We start from the raw sequence: 10,850 nt of genomic DNA on the forward strand, positions 1-10,850 counted from the left end.
TTTTCCTTGGGACTGTAAGCAAGCGAGAGATGGTAGGTCAGTGTCAGGTGACTATGAAAGGCAGAGATGGCCATCAAGCAGCAATGGACCCTTACACAAGGATGACAGGCAGGACAATCCACATATAACTGGTATAGACCCCACAATGCAGGACTGAAGCCACCCACTGATGCATCATTTGAATACACATCTGGAAAGCCACAGAGCATAATCCATGAGAATGAGGTCACCTCTCCCGGGCTTGCTTTTGCAACCACACTTTAAAGCAGGTCTTACACAGCATCACTGTAAGCCTGCTACTTAACCAATGACCTTCTTACACAGAAACCATCATTATGCATTGGAACCAAGTACTAGAAAATAATCTGAGGCCACATTCAGTTTCCAAATGAGACATGGCAGTTACTTTCATCTACATTATAACAAGGAAAGAGAATGGGTCCCACCTTTCAACCCTGCCCATGTACCCATTACCAGATGCCAAGTAGAAAGGGGGCATGTCAGGAGAAGTTGGATCACAGTACATAAGGACTCCTTCCAATGGTCTTTTCCCTTTAACTTTACCATTTGACAAAGCTCAAGCTGATAGTATTTCAATGTTTTAATATTTTATACCTACAACAAATAGGTGCAACTCTGTCCCTCTCTCCCATCTCAACATCCCATAGGCAAGCCCACTGGATAATGGAACCACAAGCTCTCTCCTTGACCAGGGCAAATCACTCTAAAAGCAACCACAGTTCTGGGGGTCAGAGTCAGGTGGCAGACTGAGTCCACACCCAGCTCCAAGTTTTGGGGAAAAATATTTTAGGGACGGGAGGAAGCAGAAATGAAAACATAAACAAATCCCAAAACCTTACACTCGTTTCCCCTAAAGGCAATGCGCTACACAACACTTTCATCCCTGTATGATGTATGTTGTCTGCTCCAAGCACATCAGAAAAGGAGAACCAGTCAGGGACTCTGGCTTCTGCTGACGATTCTGTGATTGGTGTGGCTGCATGGTCACCTTTCAATAGCAGAAGACAGGACAGTGATCGGGTGTGGTGACGATCCCTCAGGAAGCTGTTCCTCCTGTCTGCTGTTGGAATACGTCAATGGTGTCCTCATCCTCCATCTCCAGCTGGGCTGGGGTGTCTGTTTCATTGATTGGTTGTCCATCAAACCGGAATCGAATCTGCCTCATTGACAAGCCCTGCCTCTCGCAGTACGCCTTCATCAGCTTGCTCAGTGGTGTGTGCCTCTTGATCTTGAACTGCACCACTGAGCCATCCTGTCCCACCACTTTCAGGTTGATGTGGTCATTCTCTCTCTTCACTCCCTCCTTGGGCTTCTCTTCCAACATGGTTGTGCCGCAGCGGCGGCGGCGGCGGGAAGCACAGCGAGAACCAGTGGCACTGGAGCAGGTAAAGTCATGCTCTCTGCCCCGCCGCTCTCCCCGGCCCCGGGGATTTTAAAGGGCCCTGTGTGACCCACATGCAGTGTGGTGGCATAATCTACCTATGACTAAACTAAGCCCTTACATGCATGCGAGAGTCCCTGTCATCTGCATATGATGCAGTCATGTCAACCCCTGTGTACATGCACTAGGCAGCTTTTAAAAGCTGGATTCTCTCTCTCTCTGTCTCTCTCTCTCTGTCTCTCTCTCTCTGTCTCTCTCTCTCTCTCTGTCTCTCTCTCTGTCTCTCTGTCTCTCTGTCTCTCTCTCTCTCTCTCTCTCTGCACACTGACTTCCCCAGGCCTGCACATGCCCCATCTAATAAACTCCTAAGTGGGTTTATTGCACGTTCTGTTTCCTTCTCACTCTTGCCAGGTAATTTCATTGGTGCAATGACTTGCCCAGGATGTGACCAGTACCCAGCTTTTCTCAGGATTCCTCTCCCACCAAAATGATGCCCACAAATAAGCAGGAAACAGTCTTGAGAATCTGCCACCCCAATTCCTTTAACCTGTTGTGTCTAACTGCCATGGACCGGCTCAGGGGAGTCACTCAGACCATGGGAGAAGCAGGATCTTGGTAACAGGAAGGCACAAGTTCGGCGAATGACAGACAGACACAACACACAAGAGAGTGGTTGGAATCTGCTGCAATTTTACTAAATTTATGTATTCATTATATAGTAATCAAACAAAGAACAAATCAGAAGGTCATGTATCATTGCTTGGCACAGTATGAAAGCTTCTTTTAGTCACATCAGCGATATTTAAGAAAAGTACATTATCAGGAACAGGTGTTAGACATAAAGCATCCTTAAAAGAGGAAATCTTGTTTTTGGGACTGTAAACCTCAGACAAGTGGTTTCATCTTATGAATAGAAAGTTTCTGTCTCATTATTGCTATCATGGCCTTTCCTCTTCCTAACCCTTTATCTCATCTAGTGACCAAATAAACCTAATGAGTTCTCTGCACCTGTTGAACTATACTACTTTTTAGTACCTTCTTATGCAGCAGACATCATGGGGGTTGGGATCTAGCAAGCCTATCCATAAAGTTCAAAGTATAATATAACAGTCTTTGTCCATCAACATTAACCCATCTATTCCCTTGCTCATCATACACCCTGTGTGTGACAAAGGTTCTGCTGTAGTCTTATACATTCCCATACTGTGCTTCCTTCACCCAGGGCTGTTCCTCAAGAGAATGATCCTTGTCGTGTGTGTGTGTGTGTATGTGTATAATCATTATTATAAAAGATATTGTGCAAGGCCCATATCCCACATAGCCAGCTACTCGAGAATCCCGTCTGTGCCCCAAGGGCGGCTAATACCAGGCTATCTGCCATTGACCTCCAGGAAGCCTAGTTACATGGGACAAGCTCCCGTCAGGCATAATGACATATGTCATGTCACACAGATGACACTGGAGTTGGTGTGGCATCTAACCTTCTGCCATTTTATTATAAAAAAGAGATGAGAATGTAATCGTCTGTCCTGTCCCTTTAAGGGACAGGTCCTATCCACCACTGAGGCAGGCAGATCTTCCTTCCCATTCTGGTCAGAGCTCTTCTTAGTCTCCTCCCAAAGCGGTATCTGCTGCTGTGGCTCCTCCCCCCCCCTGCTTTTTTCTCATCTCCCCTTCTCCCCTTTTCCCTTACCCCTTCATAACCCACTAAATAAATATGCAATCTCACCCTGATTGGCATGCCTATCCATATCTCTGTCTCTCACCTACCATGTGGCTCCCTGCCCACTGCCTGCTGCTGCTTAGGGGCGTGCAGTGTAGTCTCATGACCTACTACCCACTGCCACCACTAGAGGACCTGCAATGTTTCTGCTCCTGTGCTTCTCAGGAAACTGCAGCATTTTATTTAAAACATGCATTCTGTATGTAATGCATATTGGGCATGTGCATTCTGTAAAGGAACTACCTACAATTTTGGTATCTCTAACTCTTTGAGTTTGTTCACTTATATAAAAAAAACTCTACATGTTTATCTTTAAATAAATAGTGTTTTCTGATCTAAGAACCATCTAACTTCATGGTGTCTATTCCTTATCTACCTCTCCTTTCCCTTGTACCTCCAGCAAACCAACATACACTAATATATGTGTCCCTGTATTGCCACAGGCATCATTCTAATTCCAAACACTGCTCATTTAATGAAGACTTTGATTTATTCTTTGTTTTGTTCATTCTTGAAAATTGTTTCATCTCTTTTCTATTTTTTTCACAATGCTCTAAGCATGACATTTCTTTTTCATTAAAAGAAATATATTTATTTTGACAGACCATGTTTATTTGATTTGTATTATGATTTTAATTATATAATTTCAATTGAATTTTTATATACTATGTTGTGATTATGGTTTTCTACTCCCAAACTTCTCTCAGATATTCTATACCTCCCTACCCACCTAAGTTTATGTTTTCTCTTTCTCTTCCAAAAAACAAAAGAGCAAAAATGAGGAAAACAAAAACAAAGAAAATAAAATAAAAAATGAACCAAAAATCCAAAAACCTTAAAAATGAAAAATACTTTGAGTTTGTTCACTTATATAAAAAACTCTACATGTTTATTTTATTATCTTATTATTTCATTTTATTATCAAAAGACTAATAAAATGACAAATTGCCTAAGCTAAGCAACATAAAACAGTATACGTTAGGAACATTGCTATGTCCCCTTAGCAGGTAATAATATTAGGTTTTCCCTTAGGCTCACAGTCTAGCCAGATTTCTTCTGTGATTATAATTTATTTTGAAAATACAGTTACAACTGATTAAACACAGGGTTGTAAAGCCCAGTCACAACTGATACATCTACAACATTGCTCCTGCACCTAAGGAACAGGGATCATTGTGAAAGAGGGAGCAGAGCCAAATGAAGAGGGAGCTTACTATGAGATTGTTTTCTAGAAATGTCATATAAGTTATACCCATTAAGCCATATTAGTTTATTCATAAACTGAACAAGGGCAAGACTAATGTCATATCATCCTGGAACATGGAAAGCTCATGAGGAATCACCCCAGACCAAAAAAAAAAAAAAAAAAACCCCAACAAAAACAAAAAAACTACAGGTAGGTAAAGAATCCTGTGAGCAGAAGAAATAATATTCCCCACAGAAAGACATATCAATTAGTTACCTCACTATCAAACAGTCAGTCTTGAAAATATGTATATACAGGTAACATTATATGGACTGTGGAGGTTGTATTTGTGCATTTAGGAGCATGCACACACAAACACACACTGTAATTAGCTCTTTAAAAAGAGGTCATTTGTTTGAAAGAGTTGTACTTGGTACACAGGAGAGGAAAGTGAGAGGAGGAAAATATATGATTATACTATAATCTCAAAATTTTAAAAAAGCACACTCCACTGAGTAGGTATCTATATTCCAAGTCCCTCTTCTTTTTTTCCTATGCTGGAGAGGATGTGGAGTAAGGAGAATACTCATCCATTGCTGGTGGGAATGCAAACTTGTGCAACCACTTTGGTGATGTGGGAGTGTCATATCAATCTGTTGATTTCATTGGCTGAGCAATAAAAGAAACTGCTTGACTGGCCCTGATAGGTTAAAGCATTGGTGGAAGGAATAAACAGAATAGGATGCTGGGCGGAAGAGGAAGTGAGGTCAGACTCTGCTCTGCTCCCGGACAGACTCGACAGCTCTGCTCTCTGGAGCAGAGGCCCTGCTTTGCTCTCCCAGGCACACGCGATGAAACTCAGACAAGAAGGGACCTAGGCTAGAATCTTCCCGGTAAGCGCACCTTGGGGTGCTTACACACATCATTAGAAATGGGCTAGTCCAGGTGCGAGAATTAGCCTGTGAGGGCTAGAGTTCATGGGCCAAGCAGTTCTTAAATGAATAGTTTGTGTGTTGTTATTTCGGGCACGAGCTAGCCAAGCGGCTGGGGTGTTGGGGACGCAGCCCCGCCGCTCCTATTTCAACACTTTGGAAATCAGTGTGGTGGTTTCTCAGGAAACTGGGAGTAAATCTACCTCAGGATCCAGCAATTACACTCTTGGAAATATACCCAAGAGATGCCCAATCATACTACAAAAGCATCTGTTCAACTATGTTCATAGCAGCACTATTTGTAATAGCCAGAACCTGGAAACAACCTACATGCCCCTCAACTGAAGAATGGATAAAGAAAGTGTGGCACGTATAAACATTAGAGTACTACTCAGCAATAAAAAAACAATGACATCTTGAATTTTGCAAATGGATGGAAATTGAAAACAGTATCCTGAGTGAGATAAACCAAGTCCCTCTTATTAGGAGTACACTGGTCATACTGAATCAGGGACAAGTTTAGCAATATTTTTATAATTTGGTTATATCTTTAAATATTATCTGAGAAGACAGTCATATGGTTAGAACATAAATATGTAAGTTTTGGTCACAAGTGAAGAGATTGTTTGGCTCCCTGTGTATTTCTACTTCCTAGCAGAATCTCAAACATGAAACTTAGAGAAAAATCTCAAAGTCTTTTCCCTAGAAAAATCTATGCAGAAACAAAAGTTGGAAATAGGTCCTTTTATAGCAAATGTCTGAGAGAACATTAGTGTACAAGATTGAGTCAATGGCTAATATTCTTTCTCATTCCTCTTTTTATGCAGGCAAGGCTTATGAACAGAATCAAGGTGGTTACAGAAGGATCTATTTTCTCTGGAGGTAAACAAGTTTGTCCAAAAATTTTGTGAAGCTAAGGCACATAAAAGAAAACATGACTAAAGAAAAATATAATAATAAATCTTAGATTAATTGTTGATGTCAACATTATAATTGGTAACTTTTGCTATATGATGTTGTATAAAAATGATCCCAAATTCACTAGTGCAAAATTGATAACCATATATTCATCTGCAAATGAATGCACAAATAAAATCTGTAGCTTAAAAATATAAATAATATCACAAATTTGGGTAGATAGGAAAGCAGTAGATCTGAAGGGAGGGAAGGAGGGGAAATGGAATTGATCAAGATCCAGAGAATTAATTTTAATACTTTAAATAATTATAAAAGGCAACCCAGGCATCTGAGTTCAGTTGGAGATTGCTGAACTACTCTGCGTTAGGTTTCTGTACTCCTCAGGCTTACTGTCTCCTTGCGGCTGGTATTCAATTCAGCTTCAGGTGTGAGTGGGAAACTTTTCTAATGGTTAAAACAGACCGCAATGAAGGGCACATAGAAGATGGGGAGTTGCTGCATCTTTAGTAGGAAGAGAAGGAATAACAATGAGACAAAAAGTCATAAATTTGAGGAGAGGTGGCTAAGTGCAGTAATTCATTATAATCCAGTATTGTCAAATAATACACAAGGAGGTTATTCATTCACTAATAAACAATTGTTCCTCCACTTTTCCTCCTCCCCAGTGCAATACTTTATTCCTCTCTTTATCTTTTCCCATATCAATCCAATATAGATAACACTGTCTATATTAGGCATGCCACTCTGCTCACAGTATTTTAAAGTTCCCTGGTACTTGAAAATCCCTTCTCACTTCACTATAATGATGACAAGGTCTGTAACTATATTATTAATTGCTGTATCTGGAACAGAGTAGTTGATGCATGGTACTCACCAAAAAAAATGGGCATTAACATTTAATGAAAAGGAATGATGTCCTTGGCTTAGTGACAAGCTTCTCAGAATTAAGTGATGAGGCTAATCCTGGAAAGCCAATGAGAATAATGTGATGCTGGATTCAGAAATTTTGTTGGCAGAATATTACTGGATCATGAAGTGCAAGTAACTTGCACACCACATTTCAGTTAACAAGTACCTTAAAGGATGAAATATAAGGTTCCTGCATACAAAATGAAAACAGTGGCTAAGCCTATTTTAGACGCACCCTTGAGTTCCTTTGGTCTGAAACTAAAACCTTTTTTCTTCATATTAGAAGATAAGTACTCTTTTAGAGTTACTTATTTTCTGTAAATCACTGAGATGCCTCTCTATATACATATACATACACATATATGTTAAACTCATTGTGGAGGTCAAAGGAATGTCTAAATTGGCTGCATGCATTTTGGTAATGACAAGAATTTTCCTGGGTTTCAGAGTTATCTCAGGTCTATGCCTACAGTGACTAAAAGCCTCAGATACCCTTCCGTGAGCCCATGAACAAGAGAAGCTGTGGTCAGGCAATTTCTTTGACTCTGTAAAGGGATGTTAAGAGGCAAAACACCATGCCTAGGTCAGATTTCTAAGTTTCAAGGAAAACAGCTAAGACATTGGACTCCTGAAAGGGCATCAGGATTCTGATGAAGGATTCTGGGAATGGAGTATAGCTAGTCTCCAGATTCACCACTGGCTGCTCAAATAGGTTAATGAAAGCACAAATTTATTTTAGACCAAATAGTAAAGCAATAAAATTATAGTATTTTCCCCCCCCAAAATACCCATAAAGGGTTTGCTTAGAGATAGTTTTCCATTTGAACTGTTTCTGAGGTAGTCAAGAGGCAATGCTAATTAGGTAGCTGAATAAAAGCCAACCTGACTCATTATAGAGCCTTCCAGTTTCATGATCGACTGACCCTCCTGGCCATTTCTCATCTGGGTCAGTGCAGGCCCAAGCACACCAATCCTGGTTCTGAACCTGTGAAACTTAAGTAGAACAAGTTTCTACTTCTGTTTTTCTTGAAAGACCTTGTGGTGATTTTTTTTTTTTTACTCAGATCCCTGCTCAAAAGCCATCTGTGTAGACAGGTTTTTTTCCCCTATTCAATAGTTAATAGTTAGTGGTCTCTCTGTTTTAGACACCTTTGTTTGTCCATTTGTTTCTTCCTTTAGAGTACTTAGCAATCTGAAGTTATCTCATTGATATTATCATGCTATATCATGAAGAATCTTCAGTGAGAACATGCAATTCATGCTCTTGAATGTATATGTTCATGATCAAACAAATAAATAATAGCAAGGACATCTCCTTGAATAGCAAAATATATGCTGAACTTGAGACTATTATAGGTATCCAAATATGGAAAAGCACCAAATATTTGTATAAAAATGATTCCAATATTTGGTATGGATCAAATGAGAATAATCATAAACATAGTATAACATATTGGTACTAAATATTAACCTACATATATAAAGTGTATGAATGGCCAGATTATGATGCTCATTATAGGAGTTATTCTTTTCATCTTCAAATAACATGGTGAGATATGAAACCATTTTATTGCCATATTATAGGTAATAAAATTGATATAACAATAGCTATGCAATATATCCCCTGAAGTCCTTTGCTTTTTTTAAAGTTATAACAACATGTGTCTATATGGTTACATTACAAATTTACTTTTTTTGGTTTTTGTGTACTCTTTCCCTCAGGCCAAACAGGACTTGAAATCCTGAATAGGCCATTTTTTAGCAAGCCAAATCATCTTGGGACATCATGACCTTAAGGACCCTTGAGGACAAAACAGATGTCTTCTTATGGTTCCTAAGCCCTTTACTGTTGGTGGACACTACTCATTCATTTCTGGCCACTCAGACCTGAAATAACCACTCTGAAACTATATTAATTACAACACTGCTTGGCCTATTAGCTCATGCTTCTTATTGACTAGCTTTTATATCTTAAATTAACCCATTTCTATTATTTTATATTTTACCACGAGGCTTATGGCTTACCAGCAAGGTTCCAAGTGATGGCTTGCATCTTTCTCCTCTGGCAGCCACATGGCTTCTCCCTGACTCTGCCATCTTTCTCCCAGCCTTCAGTTTAGTTTTCCTCACCTAGCTCTATTCTGTGCTATCACAAGCCAAAACAGCTTCTTTATTCATTAACCAATAAAAGGAACACATATACAGAAGAACTTCCCACATCACTTTATTATCCATATTTTGTTTGTTTTTTGATAATCTTACCTTTAATACCAACTCCTCATCTTCTGTCTTATTATAGATAACTGAACTTCTGAGTCCATATACATCTAGCTAATTTTATTATCTCTTTAGTACATAAAATTAAGTTATCCATACAAAGATTGGAAATGCTTTTCTAGTAGCCAGTGTAGACTCACATTGTACTATGAAGATTTGAATATTCCTGTCAGAGTTAGTCATAATAAATTGCATCATGGATAATATGCTTTGTTTCCTCCTGCCTATTTTATTAAGACCAGTTCAGACAGGAAAACACATTTCTAAAATAACCTTCAAATCTGATTTTCTGTTTTGGTTCCTATGCACAGCATATGTAGACATTTATAGCCTTATAGTGTATATAAAGTAAGTGTATTTGTAGTTATAGACCTTGACACTAGATGGGTTCTTTTTATCTTCGTATTACAAAAAAAAAAAAAACATAAGTATGATAAAGAACAACACAGACAAATTATCTAACTGAAATGAGATTTAGACTTAAAATCCATAGTTGCAGTGTTTGGGACAATACTGGAAAACTGAAGATTTTTATGTTTTGGGGGGTTTTGTTGTTGTTGTTGTTGTTGTTCTGTTATTTTTGATACTGTATTCCTAAGAAGTGTGATACCTGACCTTGGGAGAAAGGACCATAAGATAGGGTTTCTTTTCAAGATTTTATTTCCAAGTAACTTTATTTATAATCCTTTTACATTTTAAAAAACAGAAATGTACTACTTCCTAGTAAAGATCATAAGATTCAGCTCAATTTTTGGAAGTTATTTGAAAATTGGTCAGTTATTCTGATAGAAGGTTAGATAAATATTAACTCCAGTCTATGTACTCTTTCTATTTACAGCTCTAAATGTGAGCAATTTTTTTACATATTTAAAGTGGTTTCTTTCCTTTATAGTTTTACATATGACTGGTTGAATATAAAATGGCATAAAAATCAAAGTTAAATAAATAATAATCACGGAGGCAAAGTAAAAATAGCTCACACAAATAAAGTTTCATAAGGAGTGGATGTAGTTGCAACTGAGATATGTATTGAAAAACAGTTGCTAAAACCAACGTCTCTCAGGAAATAGGCATCTACATTCTAATCAGATTTGATCTTAATAGGAAATGTCATGCAGGAAATACCCTTGTGTTAAGAGATATAAAGTCATGGGTCTGGGATTAATCCTATACTAAATCTGAATATCAAACTCCATGAACTTTAGATGAAGCTGGGAAAGACAATTTCAGAACCTATGAGTAGATAATTTATGATGCACCATGAAATAAAGGACTTTCTATACCTGAAAAATACAAAGGGATAAATATACTGTTGTAAATTACTTTTATATAACAACAAGGTCAGCCTCTGCCCCCAATTACTCAGGTGTAGAAACAGAACATGTAGCAAGAAAATCAGCAAAATTGCCAGGTTACGGAAGAAAAATCTGAAAGTGGGATGATCAAGTAACACTGGTTGCTCCATCCTCTCTTGATGGGTACCAGAAACATTCTGAGACTTAA

At 38.6% G+C, this 10,850-nt stretch overlaps 1 protein-coding gene across 1 annotated transcript; it reads right to left on the reverse strand.

Moving 5' to 3' along the window:
- Window positions 1–1,018: 1,018 nt before the first annotated feature.
- Window positions 1,019–1,401, reverse strand: LOC126487416 (small ubiquitin-related modifier 3). The gene has a single exon (XM_050120168.1). It carries the CDS (start codon window positions 1,343–1,345, stop codon window positions 1,058–1,060), a length of 288 nt encoding a protein of 95 aa, XP_049976125.1. The 5' UTR covers window positions 1,346–1,401; the 3' UTR covers window positions 1,019–1,057.
- Between the last annotated feature and the right edge of the window lie 9,449 nt (window positions 1,402–10,850).

Source organism: Alexandromys fortis, unplaced genomic scaffold (assembly GCF_014885135.2).
Source record: "Alexandromys fortis isolate MF-2015 unplaced genomic scaffold, M_Fortis_MF-2015_v1.1 scaffold_141, whole genome shotgun sequence".
NCBI classification, from domain to species: domain Eukaryota; kingdom Metazoa; phylum Chordata; class Mammalia; order Rodentia; family Cricetidae; genus Alexandromys; species Alexandromys fortis.

Excerpts from the sequence above, each read along its gene's own strand:
- LOC126487416 (XM_050120168.1), bottom strand. The coding sequence starts at position 1,345 with ATGTTGGAAGAGAAGCCCAAGGAGGGAGTGAAGAGAGAGAATGACCAC.